The 21,712-nt window shown below is 39.0% G+C and overlaps 1 protein-coding gene across 2 annotated transcripts in view; it reads left to right on the top strand.

Moving 5' to 3' along the window:
* LOC127577913 (vitamin D 25-hydroxylase) overlaps positions 1 to 20,761 on the top strand; it is a 29,357-nt gene extending 8,596 nt beyond the window's left edge. The window contains exons 2-5 of one of the 2 annotated variants that reach the window (XM_052029578.1): positions 2,525 to 2,666; positions 14,671 to 14,778; positions 15,812 to 16,141; positions 16,967 to 20,761. In XM_052029578.1, the coding sequence (XP_051885538.1) occupies positions 2,525 to 2,666; positions 14,671 to 14,778; positions 15,812 to 16,141; positions 16,967 to 17,142 (756 nt within the window). In that variant the 3' untranslated portion in view covers positions 17,143 to 20,761. Of the gene's footprint in view, positions 1 to 2,524; positions 2,667 to 14,145; positions 14,779 to 15,811; positions 16,142 to 16,966 lie in introns of both variants that reach the window. The other variant, XM_052029577.1, reaches the window with a different exon arrangement.
* Positions 20,762 to 21,712: the final 951 nt, after the last annotated feature.

Raw genomic sequence — 21,712 nt, 5'->3', positions numbered from 1 at the left:
AAAACCATGCTGGCTTGGGCCTATCTTGCCTTGCACCTCTAGGTATTCCATAACCTCATCCTTGAGGATCGATTCCAATAACTTTCCCACCACCAATGTCAGACTAATAGGTCCGTAATTTCCTTTATGCTGTCTCCCACCCTTCTTATACAGCAGAACTACATTTGTGATCTTCCAGTCCTCCGGAACATCCTCACTATCCACAACTCCACCAATTTTTGTGTCATCTGCAAACTTACTAATCTGCATTGTCATCCAAATTATTTGTATATATCAAACAGAAGTCCCAGCACTGATCCTTATGGATCAACACTGGTCACAGACCTCCAGTCAGAATAACACTCCTCCATTACCCTCGTTCTTCTATGGCCAAGCCAATTTTGAATCCAATCTGCCAAGTCTCCATGGATCCCATGTGCCTTAAACTTCTGTATCAGCCTACCATAAGGAACCTTGTCAAAAGTCTTACTGAAGTCCATGTATACATTTGGTTGCTGACACTTTTGCATTAGGAAAGAGCTTTCTTTCTTATTTACTGCATATGATTTGAAAAACGTTTACCAAATTGTTTCTTACAGAAATTCCTGGAAACACTCTGCACATCAGGCAGCATCTCTGAATAGGGAAGCAAAGTTAATGTTTCTAGTTGAAGACCCTTTATCAGGAAACAAATTAGTTTTAAATTGCAGAGGGGGCGGGATAGGAAATATCGCTGATAGGTTGAGATCAGAGTTGCCATTATGCAAAGCTGTTGATGTAATAATCTGGTTGATAGATTAATGAGGGGAATTAGGGAGAGAGAACATAAACAAAGGAACATAAGGGCTGTGAAATGCAGAATCATAGGAAATACCCAGCCAGTCAGTCCATGTTAGTGGAAATAGTAAAACTGAACCAATGTGGACAGTTCTGATATAGACAGTAAAATTGAGTTACCTAAAGCTGTTGAATTCAATATTGAGTCCTAACATCTTCAATGTGCCTGCACAGAAGATGAGGTGCTGTTCCCCAAGCTTATGTTGTGTCTTTTATTGATTTGTGCAGAGATATTCCTTATTTCATCCATCTGTACCCCACCCGCTCTGTAACTTAAAACTAACTCTTTCCCAGTTCTGACAACAGGTCTTCAAACTGAACCGTTAACTATGTTTCCATTTCATTAGGTGATGCCTGATTTGCTGAGTGTTTCCAGCATCTACAGGTTTTGTTTCAGATTTCCAGCATCATCTTCACCTGCTTTCCTCGAAGCAGAATGACACCAGTTTTTCGGTCTTACTATATGCTTCCAGTTCCACATCCATGCTTGCATTCAAGTAAATCTCTTCCACATCTCCTTCAAAGTCTTCCAGCAGTGCACAGAATAAATGCAATGACCCCAAACTTGCAGTCAGCTATAAGCTGCTCCTGCTGAATGGTGAACATTTTGCCATGTCTATCTGTCATTTTGATGTCCTTAAGTATCAATCTCATTGTTTATTGAATTTTTAAGTTTAGACACTTTAAAGCAGAGTTCTGTGCAGCAATTTAAATTTGCCTACACGCGTGCAGGTGTGTCTATAACCTCATGCTATTTTTCCTCAGATGATGATCTTGCTGGATTTGGGTGAGGCATAGGTGCCTATGCCCCTGCTGGCCCAACCTTGTACATGTCCCTGTCATGTACATGAAATAGGATAATAAATATCAAAAAAGGTCCTAACAAAGCCTGTTCTTCAGTTTAAGAACCATGTCAGAAATCTGATAATTATCCTTGATGAACTCTTGTTTCACCTGGTATTATTCCATCCTGTTTTACAATCTCCATTAGTTTATCAACAGTAGAAATAAAATTCTTGGCTCATCCTAGTCTGTTTTTGAAGAGGGTAATGTTTGATACAATTTTAGTTCCTATAGTGTTTTATGAAATTATGCACAGAGTTCTTGCTATTTTTCCCTTGGACTCCCTCAGTATCTTGAATGTAAACTATCAAGACTTTGTGATTTGTATTTATATATTTAGTTCCACTGTCATTAGAATCACAGTTGCATCTAATAGGGCTACAGCTAGCTTACATGATTCAACGTTCCAAATATATACCTTTTCTATGAAAACTATGAAGCATGACTTGAAGATTTCAATGCTTAAAGCAAAGCGTTCATTCTCCAAGTTTCACATCTCTTGCCTTGATAATTATATCCTATGCCAAATTATGATAAAAGCAAGCAAAAAGTGCAAAAAGATGTGTTGCATCTTTTTAATTTGCAAATGGCTCGTCACAATGTCTTTGCTTTATGTATAGAATATTAAACCTCCCATTGGTGAGAAAAGTTAAGAAATATGTGATCAGCTTGTGGAGAAATTCTAATTTCACAGTTAGTTTTATCATATAGTATGTAAGCAAAAGATAACTGTCATAAAATCCATTCCAAAATAATCTGTCTATATATTTAAAATGGCATGTGGTACTTTTCTGCATCATTTTGTGAATGAATGCTTAACTGGTATCTTAATTTCACTTTTAAATGTCACTTTCTTATTTAACAGATTTTCAGTCTTGATCTTGGTGGTATATCAACTGTTATCGTGAATGGGTATGATGCAATCAAGGAATGCCTTGTTCGTCAGAGTGATAATTTTGCAGATAGGCCAGCTCTACCTCTCTTCAAGAAACTGACAAACATGGGAGGTAACCAGATGTAATAGATACCGTTTGCCATAAACTTATAATTGAGAATTCTTTCTAGCCCATCTTTGTCTTGTGGCTTATAAATCTAGCATTAAAGAGTGTTTGTTAGAGATATGTAATAAACACAATTTAGGATGAAAAATAAGAACACAAAGCACTTGCATGGTTGGCAAATTAGTACTTAAAATCAAGTCCGGCGTATTAACTACGTTTCGGTACTGTAGGAACTAAATTTATTTTCAAATAATATACCAGGTCTACGTTTTGAAATTTGGCCATTACCATTCCTTTCCTTTTTGCACTTACCTTGAAAGGCATGAGTGTGAACGAGAACTCAGCAGTGTGGAAAGAGTAGATAAAAATTTAAGTAAAATGGGACTGAATAGTTTCCATGTTTTTTTGTGTTGAGACTACCTTAAACTCTAAGATGCTACCCATACCTGTGCACACACTTCTGACACAAAATGCCAAGACAGCAAATTGGTAAAGGGATTATGGTGGACAGACATAACATCCAGCAGAAATGTGCAAATGAGGAAGATTATGATGACGAAGCAGGAAGATTATGAGTCAATCAAGCACTGATTTAACATTAACATTTTATTACTGAGTTCCATCATCCCATCTACCCTCTCCCATTGTTGATCATATGTTCAACAGCATCAAGAACTGTGCCACCAACTCCCCGCGCCCCCCCACCCCCCAACCCGATCAGCAAAACTGACAAGAAACGTAGGCTGATTTTGGAGTTATCACTGGATTATTCCTTCTGACTGTCTTTGCAAATGTTGGATGTTTTCATTCTTGGTAAAATATCTGGTAGATGGACAGCACAGGTGATGATGGTGTCCATTTTAAATTGGATTGGATGAGCTTCAAACTCTGCATGAAATTCCATGCCTGATTGGTGCCAATTTCCTCCACTTTCTGGCAAGTGAGGCATTTTGATACATATACTTACCAGTGTTTTCCTGGACCCTGACCCACTGAAGTTGTCAACATAGTTCTCTGCAGCTCCCTGCATGGCAACTCCCCCAACGCCTCCCATCCCCACTGTCCCTCCTGTCCTGTCTGCAGTGCAATTGTGCCTGGTGTCTCATCGCATGAAGATCTCTTCTGTATTCTCATGTCTGAGCCAATGGCCATATCTGTGCTTTGAGTTATTGTGTGTTGTCACCTTTATTGCCAGCTTGCTCTTCCTCCACTGCCTAGGCAGGTGACAGATCTTGGGTATCTGAAAGGAAATGCGGAAAGGATGGGTAATAATGTGGGTAAAGGAGAAAGTCAGAGGTATAAACTTCTCAGACCACGTGAGTAATGGAGCGGAATAAGGGGATGTAGATACCCTCAAGATTAGTGGCTGACACTGATGGCTATATTTTTGGCAATGACGTCCTATAATCATCTGTACTGTCTCTTCCATGGATGAGAGAACATCCAGACACCTATCCAGTTCCTGCTGCCTCCGTTTGTGCTCCACTTTCTCTTTGAAGAAAGAGGGATATCGCCAGTAAGGTGTTTTCAGATTGGAAAGTCAAGAATAGGATGTGGTGAATTGTGCAGTGTACGGGGTTCATGGTGTGGTTATTGGAAAATGTGTTCTCTGGCCTTGACCACTCATATAAGATCTTTAAATTTCTTCTGGCCCCTGAGATTATATTCCGAATGTCAACCTCTATGAGTATCTGTTTCCTTTGTCTTGTCGTCATGTGTCTAGAGGGTCACCTACTACCCTTGAGAATATAAGGACATCTCCTCTCCTTTACAACCCCTCCACAAAGACCTCCAGTGTAGGATCTGAAAATCTATGGGTCAAGCAGCATCTGCGGAGCATCTGTAGATCGATTTCTCTTTCTTAATCAGATTCAAGCATACCTAGTGCTTGTTATTACCACAATGTCTTTATCCTTTAAAGCTATTAATTCATAAGGTCAGGAGGCATGGGATCCAGAGAAGCTTGGCTGTGTGGATTCAGAATTGGCTTGCCCATAGAAGACAGAGGGTGGTTGTAGATGGAGCGTATTCTGCCTTGAGGTCAGAGACCAGTGGTGTTCCGCAGGGATCTGTTCTGGCACCCCTGCTCTTTGAGATTTTTATAAATGACTTGGATGAGAATGTGGAAGGGTGGGTTAGTAAGTTTGTTGATGACACAAGGGTTGTGGATAGTGTAGAAGGTTGCTGTAGATTACAACAGGATGTTGATAGGATGCAGACCTGGGCTGAGAAGTGGCAGATGGAGTTCAACCCAGAAAAGTGTGAAGTGATACATTTTGGAAGATCGAATTTGAAGGCAGAATACAAGGTTAATGGCAGGACTCTTAGCAGTGTGGAGGAACAGAGTTGGGGTCCATGCCCACAGATTCCTCAAGGTTGCCGCGCAGGTCAATAGGGTTGTTAAGAAGGTGTATGGTGTTGGCTTTCATTAGTCGGGGTATTGAGTTCAAGAGCTGCGAGATAATATTGCAGCTCTATAGAACTCTGGTTAGACCACACTTGGAGTATTGTGTTCAGTTCTAGTCGTCTCATCATAGGAAGGATGTGGAAGCTTTAGAGAAGGCACAGAGGAGATTGACCAGGATGCTGCCTGGATTGGAGAGCATGTCTGATGAGGATAGATTGAGTGAGCTAGGGCTTTTCTCTGGAGAGAAGGAGGATGAGGGGTGACTTGATAGAGGTGTACAAGATGATAACAGGCATAGATTGAGTGGACGAAGACTTTTTCCCAGGGCGAAAATGGCTAACATGAAGGGGCATAATTTTAAGGTGATTGGAGGAAGGTATAAGGGGGATGTCAGAGGTAAGTGTTTTTTACACAGGCGGGTGTGTGGAATGCACTGCCTGCAGAGGATGTGGGTGTAGATACACTAGGGACATTTAAGAGACTCTTAATGATAGCCACAAGAATGATAGAAAAAATGGAGGACTATGTGGGAAGGAAGTGTTAAATAGATATTAGAGCAGGATAAAATGTCGGCACAACATCGTGGGCTGAAGGGCCTGTACTGTGCCATAATGTTCTATGTTCTATATATTACTTTTATGTATTCATGCCTATTTTGGGGACCAGGCAGCATATAGCCTCTTGCATTTTATCACAGTACGACATATTATTTGTAGATATTGTAACACAATTTGCCAACAAAGATTGCCATATTGTATAATAAATGTATGCCTAGCTCAAGTATCTATTTTCCAGATTTGCTTCATAATTGTTACCATGTAAACCTCTCAGGTAATTTTCTTTTGTCAAGAATAATTGGGAAGGAAACTTCTGCTGTATGCAAGGTATGGGGAAATCTAAAATAAAATCAGAAAGTGCTGGAAATACTCAGCAAGTCAGGCCACAGCCTCGGGAAGAGAAACAGAGTTAATGTTACAGATTGAATACCCTTCAACAGAACCGGGAAGGAGATATAAGAAGCTTGTTAAGATGCAGGAAGCATGTTGTGGGGGGTAAGATGTTTCTGATAAGGTAAAACTGGGGTGACTGTGGAGATAAGCTGTGAACAAGGTTATCTGGTCAATGAATGAATGGGAGCAGTTAGAGAGTGGGAGCATGGACAAAAAAACAGACAAAAGTATGTGCAAGTGGCAACATGCAGAGAAGGAAAACATGCCCAGCAGGTCAAGCTGGGCATGTCCTCCACTGCCTGAGAAATAAAAAAGAAACAAAAAATAGCTGAGCTAATATCACAGATGGATGACTGACACTGACAGATAAATCATTACCTAAAGTTGTATAATTCAATATTGCATCCAATATTGCAAAATGCTCAAACAGAAGATGAGGTGCTGTTCCTCAAGCATGTATTTGGGCTCATTGTAAAAGAGCAGGAGGCCATAGACTGATAGGTCAAATTGGGAGTGGGATGGAGAATTAAAGTGGCAGGTAGCAAAGCTGAAGTTTGTCTCTGGGGATTCGGCAAAGTGTTGCATTTCTCTAAAGTAGAGGAGACCACATTGTAAATACTGAATGCAGTACACCAGATTGGAAGTAGTGCAAGTGAATCACTGTTTCACCTGGAAAGACTGTTTGGGTCCCTGGATGGTGGGAAGAGAAGAGGTGAAAGAACAAGTGTAGCATTGCCTATGGTTGCAAGGGAAAGTGCCATAAGAAGTAGGATGGTTGGTGGGAATGGAAGTGTGGACAGAAAGATGCAAAAGGAATGGTCCCTGTGAAGAGCTGTAAGTGGAAGAGAGGAAGATGTGTCTGGTGGTGGAATCTCTTTAAAAGTGGCAGCTTGTGGGGTGAAAGGTGAAGACAGGGGAACTTCATCCTTGTTCTGCCCCAGAGGAGAGGGGCTGAGAGCAGAGGCATGGGAAATAGATGAGACACAGTCAAGGACTTTTTTAACAATGTAGGGGGAAAACCACCATTCAGGAAGAAGGAAGATATTTCAGAGGCAGCAGTACAGGGAAATCCTTTGAGCATAGTTCCCTCCAGTGGTGCATTAGTAGAATTGCAATGCCATGTATCATTTGTCAAAATTTTGGGTGACCGCTTCTGTAAAATATGACTTGATTAATATTATGATATTTAAAAAAATAATTAGCTTCTGTTGGTGCATATGGTATTTGTTTATGAAAGAGCTCTAATACTGCTTTTCAGTTCTAAAAATAAAACTGTTGTTAGTTTGCTGATTATCATACTTAGCGTTTATTATCAGACAATCACAGAATAATACAATCCAGAGGAAGGTTGTTCAGCCAGTCAAGGCTGTACTGGTTCTTTGAAAGAGCAATGTATGCTACTCTCTCTGCACCCTTCTCTGCCATTCTACTGTAACTGTTTTCTTCAAATTTTTATTCAATTCCTGTCAGTAGGATATTATTAAAATTGCATCCCCTACCCTATGAGGCAGTATGTTACAAAATTTAATCACTTATAGAGAAAAGGAGTTTTCCTTCATATTGTCTCATATTCCCTTAAATCTATTGTTCATTAAGCATTTGGAAGCATTTTCTTTACTTAATAAAAGTGTTTGAAATAATTTATAAAATCTCTTAAACACTGTACTAAAAAAAGCAAAAAAGGGATGAAGGGGCAAAGAAATTTAGGAAAGAAATCACAGATCTTAGGAGCCCGGCAGCTGAATGTACATCTCACAATAAGGGAACAATTAAATTTGAGAATAATTAAAAGGCCAGAATTGGAGGAACATGGTTTTTGGTGAAGGCTTTCCCACAGTGATGCTGGGCAAGAAGATTACAAAGATGGGGAGGGTGGAGATGAGGACAGAAAGATTTGAAAACAAGTGGTGAGAATTTAAAGTCAAGGTGTTTTTAAATGTCTGAAGCCAAATGAGATGGGTGAGTGGATCAAGGTACGTGTTAGGATATGGGCAGCAGGAGTTTAAGATGGTCTGCAGTTTACAGAGCTTAGAACAAGAGAGGCCAATCAGGGATGCTGCTTCACACCTGAGTTCCTCCAGAATTTGTTTTTTGCTCAAGATAACAGCATCCATTTAGGAGCCTGTTTAAAGTAGTCGAGTCCAGATGTAGCAAAAACATGGGTGAGCATTTCAGCAGCAGATATGCTGAAGCTGTATTGGAGATCTGCAGTGTTACAGTCATGGAGATAAGATAACAATGAAGTGTGCTGAAGTGTTTTTGTAACTGGACTAATAATCTAAAGGCTGGGACCATGTAACCAAAATTCCTTTTGGTAACATGTTCAGGATCTGGGCATCACTCGCAAGGCCAGTATTTATTGCCCATTGCCAATTGTCCCTGAGAAAATGGTGGTAAGCCGCCACCTTAAACCATTGCAGACCTTTTGGTGAAAGTTATCCCACAATAACTCCTCTGTATTCAAAAGAATGAACTCTCCATTTCTTGCCATGTCCAATCTGGCGCAGATTCAGCAGGTGAATTTCCCAGCATAACTGCTGCATAATTGCAGCATGTTTGTGTATTGTTGCAGGAATTCAATGTCAGAGTGAAGTTGTGAAATTGCCAGCAGAGCTTGACCAACAAGTTCAGGGTGTGATTTTATGGGGAAGAATCAAATTGGATGATGGTTATGGGGAAGTAAATGCAGAACTGTTGACATTTCCCAGCAAGTTCGTCCTCATTGTGAATAAAACTAAGTGGACCAACCAACAACAACTTAGGCATATGATTCAGAAATAACAACAATATGCCTAAGTTGTTGCTAATAAGATTAGGGTTATGCTGGTATTCTAGGGGATGTTGATATTGATGAGGAGGAGGTGTGGGGGTCTTCAAGAACATTAAGCTGGGTGAGTCCCCAGGGCCTGATGAGATCTATCCTAGGTTATGGAAAAAGGCAAGAGAGGAGATTGCCAGAGGCTTGACAGAGATATTTGTACCCTCTTTAGTCAAAGATGAAGTCCCAGAGGACTGAGAATAGCCAGTGTTGTTCCTCTGTTTAAGAAGGGCAATAGAGAGAAACCAGGAAATTAAAGGTTGGTGAACCTTACATCAGCAGTAGCGAAATTATTGGAGATGATTCTTAGGGATAGGATCTACTAGCATTTGGAAAAGCATAGACTCGTTTGTGAGAGGCAGCATGGCTTTGTGCTGGGGAGGTAATGTCCTACAAACTTGGTAGAGTTTTTTGAGTCCTACACATGGACTTCCATAAAGCTTTTGACGAGGTCCCTCATGGCAGGCTGATCCAGAAGATTAAGGTACCTTGGGATCCCTTGGAGACTTGGTAGATTGGATTCAAAATTGGCTTGGTCATAGAAGCCAGAGGATAGTGGAGGAGTGTTATTCTGACTGGAGGTCTGTGGCCAGTGGTGTTCCACAAGGATCAGTGCTGGCATCTCTGTAGTTATATACAAATGATTTGGGTGAAAATGTAGGTGAGCTGATTAGTAAGTTTGTAGATGACACAAAAATTGGCCGAGTAGTAGATAGTGAGGAAGATTGTCAAAAGATTTAGCAGAATGTAGAGCAGCTGGAAAGTGTGGCAGAGAAATGGCAAATGGAGTTTAATCTAGACAAGTGTAAGGTGTGGCACTTTCGGAGGTCTAATGTAAGAGGAAAATGTACAGTAAATGGCAGGACCCTTAGGAGCATTGATGTACCAAGGGAATTTGGGTTGCAAGTCCACAGCATTGTGAATGTTGCGGATAGCAGCAGTCAATTACCAAGAGAGACTAATTAGTAAATGAGCTAAACTGCTGCAAATGGATTTCAGTGCAGGCAAACCTGAGGTCATCTACTTGAGATGTGAAATGGATAATAATTATCAAAAAGCTAAAAGCAGTGGTGATCTAAGAGGAATTAGAGGTCCATCTACACGGAAGATTAAAATGTCATGGATGGTAACAGAAAATAGTCAAAATGCCTAACACTATGCTGGCCTTAATATATGGCGGGCAAGAACACATAAGGGTGAAGGTTTTGCTGTAGCTATACAACATCTCTGAGATCGCAGCCAGAGTAATCTGGATACCGTGCTTTTGGAACGATACATTGATTTTAGAGGGATTACAATGCAGATTTATCAGAAAATTTACCTGAACTCTAACAGTTTGCATAAATTCAGAAGGTTGAAATAATGAGTGAAGCTTTCTAATTCTGAAGAGAAATGATGGGGTATTTAGAAAGAAACAGTTGATGCTGTTTGGGATGATCATAGAACTAGGAAATTTTATCCAATAATTAGAACCAGGCTTTTTGAGGTGAAGCAAAAACAGAAAATGCTGTGAACACTCTGGGTGGGTCAGAGGGCTTCGGTGAAGAGAGAAACAGTCAACATTTTGATCAAGGACTCTTCATCAGAAATGGAAAAGTGAATAAACAAATGTGTTAAGTTGTAGAGAGATGGAGAAGTGGAGAGAACAAGGGAATATCTGTGATAGAGTGCAGACCAAAGGTGTCGAGGTAGCAATTACTTTAAAAACCGGCAGTTGGACACAAAATAAAAAAGTAGCAAATTAAATCAGGAGGGTACAACCACATAAAAAAGGTGTGGTTACCTGAAATTGTTAAATTTGATTTAATACCAGAGGTCTACAGTATATTCAGATGAAAATGAGTTGCTATTCCTCAAGCCTAAATTGGGCATCATAGGAGACCAAGAAGAAAGAGATCAGCATGGAGAATTCAAGTGATAGGAATCTCAGGGTAGCTCCTGTGTACTTAATGAAGGTGTTCTGCAAAGCAGTTGTCCAATCTGCATTTGGCTTCTTCTATATAGACCACATTAAGAGCACCAAATGCAATACACCAAATTGTAAGAAGTGTAAATGAATTTCTGCTTCACTTGCAAGAAATATTTGTGCGCCTGGATGGTGGAAAGGAAGAGGTAAAGGACGGGTGTCACATCTCCCACTGTTACATGGTTGGTGGAAATGGAAAAATGGAACAAAGAGTCGCTTAAGGAGCAGTCCCTTTGGGAATTGGGAGGGGAAGATGAGTCTGGTGGCACAATCCCATAGGAAATGGTAAAAATTATGGAGAATGATCTATTGAATGTGGAGGGTGGAAGGTAAGGACTAGGATAACCCTCTTCGTGTTCTTCCTGGGAGGAGATGGTGTGAGAGCAGAAGTGCAGGAAATGCAGGAGATGTGATCGAGAGCCTTGTTAACTATGGTAGACGGAAGGACGTGTTCTGGAGGGACTGTACATCCATGACCAGCCTAAGTCCTTGGCATGTGGAAACTGCCAACATGATGGAGGGCATCAGAGGTCTCACAGATATAAGTGGGAAGGGACTTGATGGGAGAAAGGAGAGAATCAAGGGAGGAAGGAATAAGCTCTGTGTGGCAAGAAACAATGGGTCTGCTCAGACAGTCCTTTGTGGATCTTTGGGAGGAGGTAGAAGTGGGTTGTGGTGGGTTGGGAGACTGAGATGAGAGGCTGTGAGGGGAAGGATCGGGACGAGTATTTTTCAAATTCAAGATCTCTTGGAGTTTGCTGTTGATTTCTGAAAGAAAGGGATGAAATTTTATGTTGAAATATTGAATGAGATGAAGGATAAAGTGAAACTGCAGACCAGAACAGCTTTGAACAAGTTGGTGCTCTTGAAGAGAGAGGTCAAGAACATGCACGTGCTTGATGCATGGCATTAAGTGTGGATTTTCAGGATGTGAAATGAACAGTGATTAGAGAGAATGGATAGTTTGAACAAACTTGTGATTGTGGATGGGCATGAACTGCATAGCATAGAATTTCAGTTGGAATCCACTTAGAATATGTTGGAGCCAGAGGCATTTGTTAAGAAAGGAGACTGGCTGTGGAGGCAAGTTTTGGTCAGCACTTTATCAAAGACAAAGAAGGGAAATATCATTGGTAGTGAGCACAGTAAAAGAGACAAGTGGAATTCCCATCAGAGAGAGGAGCAGAACTTCTTCAGTGGGGACGTTCCTGGAAGTGAAATGGCAGAAAATTGAACAGTAATTGGAGCAAAAAAAACTCCAGATGCTGGAAATCGGAAACAAAAGCAGGTAATATTGGAAGCCCTCAGCAACTGTGGGGAGAACCAATGCTCATGTCAACAATCTCTTAGCAGAACTGGTGACAAAAGCTGCAGAGTAGAAATACTTGTTAATGTGCAGGATGATGGAAACTTAGCCTGCTCCCCTGCAAATGATTAGTTGATATTTAGTTGATAGTTACTTTTAAATCTGGCATTAACAACTTGTTACCAACGGTATAAAGGGAAATGGGGAAAAAGCTGTTCGAGTTGGTGCACAGAGCAGCCATTGAATGGCAAAACGTGGCTAAGTAATTGCCCCTTTCCTTTGTTCCATAACAGTTATACTTTTAAATTGGTAAATTAGTTTATTATTGTCACGTGCCTTCAGAATGCTTCTATGGATTCTGATTCTATTATCTCAGTGGGGAAACTGCTTTCTTCATTTCCTCTCCAATTCCTTTGCCAGTTGTTTTCAATCTAGGGCCTCCGACTACCAAACACTGGGCCTGAAGAAATAATTTCTTCTTCTTCTACCAAAACTAACATTTAATCATGATTATCTCCTGTCAACTCTTCATTTAACCTCTGTTCTGAGGAGAACAATCTTAGCTTTTCCAATCTCTTCCATCATTTTGATAAACCTAATTCTCCAAAGTTTGACCTCCTTCCTAAAGTGCAATAATTTCCCTTAGATCATAAGATATAGGAGCAGAATTAGGCCATTCGGCCCATCGAGTCTGCTCCGTCATTCAATCACGGCTGATTTTTTCTTCAACCCCATTCTTCTGCCTTCTCCCCAGAATCCTTATCCCCTTTACCAATCAAGAGCTTATCAATCTCTGCCTTAAGTACATCTAATGACTTTGCCTCTACTGCCTTCTGTGGCAACAAATTCCACAGATACACCACCCTCCAACTGAAGAAATTCCTCCTCATCTCAGCTCTAAAGGAATGTCCATTATTCTGAGGCTGTGCCTTCAGATCTTAGACTGTCCTACTAATGGAAACATCCTCTTCACGTTCACTTTGTATTCATTGTCCTATTTACTGAGCCTATTATCAAAATAGTTGCTTTCAAAGATTTGTGGATATCAAGGAACGGATCATTCTCTTGAACACTGGCTTACCCAATTCTCCAAAGTAGTGCAATTATGCTTCAATCTCTCCTTTTCTCAAACTCCCACTCACTTATGTCCACCCAGGGGTCCTTAAAGAGTGAAGTCAACAAGATATCCTCCAACCCTGCTTCCATTCCATTCTTCCAATTCCTCCATTTCCTTTGTACCTGCTTTGATGGCAAAACTTTCCACATTGCAGTAAATAATTAGTTATTAATGTTTAAAGAAACAAAAAAAACATACCATTTCAAGATCCTTATATAATCCAGTTCCATTGGTATGAAGCAATTCTGAATAACCAAGTATGACTGAAGATGTGACTAAATGGTTGAGATGTTAGTGCAGTGTATGACCCTTTGAGTTGCAGTTGGTCTCTCACCTTAGCAGAACTCATTGAAGTCTCTAAACTTTTGAATACTTCGTTGACAAGGGGTGGGTTATGACGACTATCTCCGTGTTGGCTGTCCTCACCTCACCTCGCAATCTCTCCAGTCACATTCTACTGCTCTCCTTTGGGGCATGGATGATTTCAATGAGTTTGTTGTTGTATGTATCCGAGAGAATCCGAGAAATCAGATCTCACAGATACTTCTTTAAATACAACAATGTAATCACTTGATTTCTTCATATTTCTTCTAAACTGGTTCCTTTATGTTCCTGCAGGTCTGTAAATCCTGCAGGTCTTTAAATCCTGGAGTAGCACCCAAACTCCACATCACAAATGGTTTGTACTCAATCAGGAGTGTGATGTACATTAAAATAACACTGATACCACAAACTATATGTGGCCATTGAATGTGATTTCACTTGTGTGTAAATGGACATTACTTCTTTTCAAAGGTGTTAATTTTTTTGGGCACAATGTGAATAGTTATGCAAATCAATGTAACTAACCTGCATATTAAGTGGATATTATTAAAGTCTGTTCATGTGTTAACTTTGGAAACAAAACTGTTCTCTTCCTAGGGTTATTGAACTCCAAATATGGTCGTGGTTGGACTGATCATCGTAAGGTTGCCGTGAATTGCTTTCGTTGCTTTGGACCTGGTCAGAAGAGCTTTGAAAACAAAATTTCTGAGGAATGTTTGATTTTTTTGGATGCTGTTGATACCTACAAAGGAAAGCCATTTGATGCCAAATGCCTTGTAACTAATGCAGTTTCCAACATCACAAACCTGATTATATTTGGAGAGCGTTTCACATATGATGACACTGATTATCAGCATATGATTGAAATATTTAGTGAAAATATTGAATTGGCAGTCTGTGTCTGGGCATTTCTGTACAATGCTTTCCCTTGGATCGGGCTCCTGCCATTTGGAAAACATCAGCGTTTGTTCAAAAATGCGGCTGAAGTGTATGACTTTTTGCTAAAGATTATACAGCGTTTTTCCCAAAACAGAACCCCTCAAAAACCCCGGCATCTCATTGATTCGTATCTTGATGAATTGGAAAAGAATATTAATGATCCTGAATCTTCCTTTTCAACAGAAAACTTAATTTATACTGTTGGAGAACTCATTATAGCTGGAACTGAGACTACAACTAATGCACTTAGATGGGCGATATTATACATGGCACTGTATCCAAACATTCAAGGTGAGAACACAGTATTCAAACAGACATCTCACGGAAATTATAGGAAGATAGGCTATTTTGTTAATAATTCCTGTTGTGAACTTTAACTATTTTCTCCCTTCTGGGAAAGCTTTATCCTAATGGCACAGTGGCACAGCTAGTCGAGCTGCTGCCTTGTAGCGCCAGAGACCCAGATGCAATCCAGAGCTTGGGTGCTATCTGTGTGGACTTTGTACATTGTCCCTGTGATTGCATGGGTTTCCTGTGGATGCTCTGGTTTCCTCCTTTATTCCAAAGTTGTGCAGGTTGGTAGTCACATGTCTTAGTGTGTAGGTGATCAGTAGAATTGAGAGGAAGTTAATGAGAATGTGGTGAGACTAAAGGATGGGATTCATGTTGGATTACTTTAAATGGGTGGTTGATGTTTAGTGTGGACTCTGGGCCAAAGTGCCTGTTTCTGTGCTTTATGACTCTTGCCTAAATTTAACTAATTAAAAATCAAAGCTCACTTGAGTTCATTAACTATGTACAGTTGTTTTTCCAGTAAATCTTGCCTCATAATTTTCCTAGACATGAAAACAGTCGTTAATATCAGTATAGGTGCACTGTTAACATTAAAAAAAACAATTTCCATTGAAACAACACAAGTTAATGCAAACAGTGTATGGCAGGTATATGAAAGTCATTGTAAATTAAAAGCTGGATAATATTTATTCATATTGGACATAAGGAATCTTGAATTCTTGAGCCCCCATTTTCATCATTGCCAAGGGAAATAAGGGTAAGGAGTAGCACCAAACCAGAAGGTACCATCATTTACAGTCATATTAAATAACTGATGAGTTGGATGGAAAACAGGAAATGGGAAGTGATTCATTGAAGGCTTAGACAATGGAGAAACATCTAGTATACATTCTGACCATTGCTGCCTTACTGATTTCCATTCAGCCCCCAAGGTTCACAGAACAATTCTAAAGTGCTACCTGAACAAAAGCACTTTCTAACTTGATTGTAAAACAAAATCCTTAAGATTCTTATTTCTTTCATTTTACAGAAAAAGTGCATCAGGAAATTGACACTATTGTGGGAAAAAACCAAATACCTTCCCTGGAAAACAAATCACAGATGCCATATACAGAAGCAGTATTACATGAAGTTCTGAGATATTGCAACATAGCTCCACTTGGTATCTTCCGGGCAACTACCAAGAACACTGTTGTTCGAGGCTATTCCATTCCAAAGGGAACCACAGTTATAACAAATCTTTACTCTGTACATTTTGATGAAAAATATTGGAATACTCCTTATCTATTTTGTCCTGAGAGATTCCTAGATAAGAATGGGCAATTTGTAAAGAAAGAAGCATTTGTTCCATTTTCTGTTGGTAAGTTGTGTGAAATATATTACAATAGTAAACTTTCTCACTTCAAGGGAGAGCAATATTGACTGTTCCAAAATTTAACTCTTTTTGACAATTGAACTGAAACATACCAAAGCTGTTATGGGAATAAAAATGCAGTAGAATCAGTTCTAGAGTAAGAAACTTTTCAAAGTGTACTTCAGCAGAACTCTACCATAGCCCAGTGGGTCTTAGACATAATTCTCTGGAATACCATAGCTTGCCATGTAAAACTTCAGTTACATTTTGCTTCTGGTCACTATCTATTAGGTATTACTTCAAAAATTTGATACTTACTTTTGAGCAGCTTGCTTAAACAAGAAAAAAATGAAAATCAAAAATTAAAGGAGTAGGACTCCTGACTTGTAAAAGTTAATTTTCCATGCTGGAGAGATTGTTTAGCAACATATAAGACTGAAAATACCATTAAAGGGCTAGACTGTGGCAAGCTTAATCCATATTTACAATATCAGTAATATTTCACATTGTTTATTATAATTGAATGGGGAAGCAGAAAAAATATGCAGCAGTGCATTTGTGAGAACAACTTCTGGATTTTTGATTGTACATCTCTGCTTAACAGAAGTTGCTGCCTAAATTATAGTCAGCACCGTCAACCCCATCATTACTTTCAAGACAAAATCTGATGTAATATACAGCATTTTTTTTAGATTTTTGGTGGTATATGACTAGCAATAAGTTCATAATATTGAATACTTTGGAGAGGAAGCACTGTTAATACAGAGTTAAACAAGGTTCACTTTTTTTTTTACAAAAAATTGGGTAAATTGTCAATTTTATATTTTATAGGTCGAAGACACTGTCTTGGAGAACAAATTGCAAGAATGGAGTTATTTCTATTTTTTACCATGCTGTTACAAAGATTTCATATTCATTTTCCACCAGGAACTATTCCAAATCTGAAACCTAAATTGGGAATGACATTACAGCCTCATCCATATCTTATCTCAGCAGAAAGGCGCTGATAAGAGAATATTAAAATAGTTACCTATCAAAATAAATCACTTCATTATGGTGGGAAAGGAGGGAATCTACAACTCCTAAGAATCAGGAATATCCACATTCTATTTTGTATTACCTAATCTGTGCCTTAATCTTATTTTGTAAACATGATAAAATGAGACTGTGTGGGACAAAGAGGATTTAAAGGGATTTCACAAGTCAAATGAGTGGGCAAATATGTGGCAGATATGTATAACATGGATAAATGTAAAGTTATCCACATTGGTAAGGAAAACATAAACCCAGGTTTAACATAAACCTGTTAAATGATGACAGGTTGGGAAATATTAATGTGAGGGAACCTGGGTGTACTGAAAACAAACATGCAGGCATGGCAAGCATCAAGAAAACAAATCACATATTGACCTTTTTTTGCAAGATATTTTGAGTACAGGAGCAAGGATGTCTTATTACACTACCTTGGTGAGACCACACCTGGATTATCACGTGCAGTTTAGGTCTCCTTACCTAAGAAAGGGTATGCTTACTGTAGATGCTGTGCAGAAAAGGTTCACAACACTGATTCCTGACAATGGCAGGACTGTTGTATGAAGAGATTTGAACAACTAGGCCTGTATTCATTAGAGTTTTGAAGAATAGGGGATGAGGGGGAATCTCATTGAAACATATAAAATCATGATGGGCTAGACGGTCCAGCTGTGGGGTCTGGATAGAGAGATCACAGGATGTGGAGTAAGACAGCCATGATTGAGATGGGAAATTTCTTCGTTCACTAGATGGTCAACCTCTGGAATTCTCTATAATAGACGGTACTGGAAACCAAGCCACAGGAAGCAGGTAGGTTTCTAGACAGAGAAGACATCAAGGAATGTGGAGAGAGAGCGGGAATATGGGATTGAGATGGAGGGTCAGCTGTGATTGTATTGAATTGCAGAGCAGACGGGAAGAGCTGGATGTCCACTCCTGCACCTATTTTCTGTGTTCCTATACCATATTATTTCCCCAAAAGCTGAGAATTAGATTCATACAATATAGAAGATTGGCATTTTCTGAGAACTATCCAATTCATTCTATTCTGCTGCTTTTACACAGAGCCCTGCAGATGTCCCTTCTTAATATCCTTCTATGTCCAATTCTCTTCAGGAAATTAATAATTGAATCTGCTTTCACCAATTTTTCGGGCATTCTATTCCAATTCATGAATATCTGCTGTGTTAAATAATTTCCCCTCATTGCCCACTGGATTCCTTTGCCAATTATCTCAAACGTGTCTCATTATCAATCTTTCTGCAAGTAAAAACTTCACAATTCTTACTCTGTCAAATCTCCTCAAAATTTTGAACGTCTCTTTTAAATAGCCCTGCAACCTTTTCTGTCCAGGAAAAATGATCCTGAAATATTCTTCCTTGTAACTATTGTCTCTTATCCCAGACATCACACTAGTAAAGCTCCCTCACATTCTCAGGACAACATAAATTCTAAATTTCAGTGCCCAAAATTGGACATAATACTCCAATTGAGACCTGGATGATGATTTATGTAGGATAGCATTCCTTTCTTGGTTTCCTATGCTGTGCCTGTATTTATAAACTAAGGATCCTGTGTGTTTTTATTTAAAAATACTCATCAGTCATTTATTGCTCTTTCAAAGAGCTAGCAATAATCTTATGAAAAAAATGACTATTGTTCTATATTGTAATTTTTTTTATTAAACTGTATGGGAAAGGATCACAGGAACTGCTGTGACAGGAGACCAAGCAGGTGTGGGAAGAGTGCTGCCGGCCGGCCTCTCTGACTTCATGAGTGGGTGAGTTTGCTCAGCGCTCCCAGTCGCCAATTGTTGTGGCTCGGCTGGGGAGAAAAGGCACCTGGAAGTGCCCCATTGCCACCTTGCAGAAGATGCCTGTAGCCCTACAGCAGCTGGAAAATCCATCCGCATCCAGTCCACCAGTCTCCCAAACACTAATCCATATGGATGGGATGTCCATAAGTAAGGCATTCGTAACCCGGGGAGGACCTGTACATGAATTCCTGAGTACAGTAAAATTCCAATCATCCATCATCTGGTTGTTCAGAATTCCGGATGCTGGCATCTGGCTCCCTCGTTAATCTAGAATGTGAGCCAGGGATCCAGAGTGCAAGTGGTGTGCGGCAAGACCCAGGGGTCTGGAATGTGGCTGGGGCCAGGGTCTGGACCGTGGGCCAGAGCTAGGGTCAGGGTTGAGAATGCAAAAGGGCTGAAGTTGTGGGAAGGTTTGCAGATGGAGCCAGAGGTCAGAGTGCTTGTATATCACTGGGGTCACTGGAAAATTTGTTATACTTCTGTGTAACATGTGAAGGAAGTTTATGGGGTATTAACAGGAGTAGAGTCCAATAGTTCAGAAAATCCGTAGGTCCAGCAACCAAACTCCCTAACGTGCTGGATTATTAGACTTGCACTGTATCTGTCTTTTGGCACTCCCTTCAAAATTAAACTACTATGTTTACATTGTCTTTCCTTGATTTCTGTCGCAAATGAAATACTTCATACTTTAAAATATTTTAGCATGACTGATGTACAGTGGGATATTGAAATTAATAGCTGCATTGCTGAACTTAATGTAGATTCTGGAAAAGTTGACATTTTTCTCTCTTTAATCATTTTAACTAATGTATGTGATTAACTACCAAGCCACTGCCAGCTGTGGTATCAATTACCGGAGAAATTGTAAGACCAGCCTAAAAATACTAAATATCCTTCCTTCCTTTATATGAGGAAACAGTTTCTTTTGTCAACCCAATGAAGGGAGGATACTAATCAAACGTAGAAAAGCAATGCATTCTTATTCAGACTCACACTTCCAGTAGAAGTACCTATAAGTTTTCTGGAACAGTGTATCTTCTGTTGAATTGTAGTTATTAAAATGTTCATTGTGCAGTTCTGCTGTATTGTTTCAGACCATGTTGTTCAATAAGTTGTAGTAAAAACAAGATAAAAACAGTCAGTGTTCATTTACAGTATGCACAAAATGTTTGTACTAATCAGGAATTTTATAACTTTTTGAGCTTGTTAGCACTGATGTTAAACTCATTTTGTATAGTTACTTCATTTGTTAGTTATATTTTGCATTATCAAATGCATTTTATAATCATTTTAATTTATGGTGAGATCCAAGAGCATGAGTCTATGAAGGATAATGTGGTCTTAAATCTCAATATACAAGTATAGAGTTGCATTCTGCACAAGACATGAACCATTACATTGGGTACTTTGGAATTAACCTTTCATCAAAACAAATTGATTATTTAAAATGAACGTAAACTGAGATGTAAAGTTATCAACAGAGACTAAGGACATGAAGCACAGTGAGGTCACACAATGCAAATGCAATTCAAAGGCAGATTTAGTTTTAAGAACCAGTTGGTTGAAAGGAAGATGAAAATATGTATGTATACGTGGGATTTAGACTTGTTCTTCCAAAAGATAAACAATAACATGAAGTCGAATAGCCATTTGATATGTTGAATTCAATAACTGCATAATTTTAAGCCTTTTAGTAACTTTTTTGACCTAAATGATTTTACTTTGAAAAGTATTACAATTTAACTACATAATATAAAAATATATTGAAGTTATTCATATTCATGTCTATTTGTTTCTTTAATGGCTTTCCTGCTTTAGACTTAGGAAATGACTTAACTTTCACAGTTTTTCTTAAATGTATATCTGCAGTAAAAAAAAGTGGGGGAAAAAAATCAAAGCACTACCAATCTTCACTGGCCTTTTTTACAAAAAAAATCTAATTAAAACAAATGTTTATCTACAATATGATAGTAGCAGTAGTTTCACAAATTAACATGTAATAATGGGAAACATTCTTTATCTTAACTGACCTGCAATGACAATCTGTTGAACATAGCTAAAATTTGCTCAGTCAATGACAATGCCAGTCTATGTATTAGCTCCCAACTAGCATGGTTTAGGGCTAATATTGTATCACTTTTTCTGCAACAGTTGATATTGTAGCCAAATATGATATAACACCGAGAAGCATTTTAACATTTTCTTTTTGGCTTTGTTTGCCTCTCTGATTAGAATGAGAGAAACAATCTCAGGGTTATTTATGATGAAAGAGCTATATGGTGAAGATGCTATATGGTACTAGTTGTGGATATAAATGTTTTAATGGCACTATTTATGTAATGCCGGTCATTTCTATAAACATGCTCAGATGTCTGTATTAATCTTATATTTACATAAGTTAAAGAACGTGAAAACTTTCTATATTCAACTTTATAAATAAAAGTTGAGAAGAAAATTTTTTTGAAAAAATCAATTGCAGCTGGCATGCAACATGAATCAAGTAAAATATTTCACATTATAGAAACACTAGCCTTTAAAACAGTTTTCAAAGGATTATTTATGAGCCTTCTAGCAATGAGGGCACCAGAAGTTACTGTACAACATCAGTATTAATGTTTTATCAACTACAGTACTTTCCAAATAATGAGGGTTTGTTTTTGTTGTGGAGGTAGCTGGACCATAATGTCAAATTATTGGGATTCGATGGAAGCAGTGCTCAGGGAGACTGA

The sequence above is a fragment of the Pristis pectinata genome, chromosome 14 (genome assembly GCF_009764475.1).
Source record: "Pristis pectinata isolate sPriPec2 chromosome 14, sPriPec2.1.pri, whole genome shotgun sequence".
NCBI lineage: Eukaryota > Metazoa > Chordata > Chondrichthyes > Rhinopristiformes > Pristidae > Pristis > Pristis pectinata.
The sequence above is the reverse complement of the archived record's forward strand: the minus strand, read 5'-3'. Positions and strand labels throughout refer to the sequence as shown.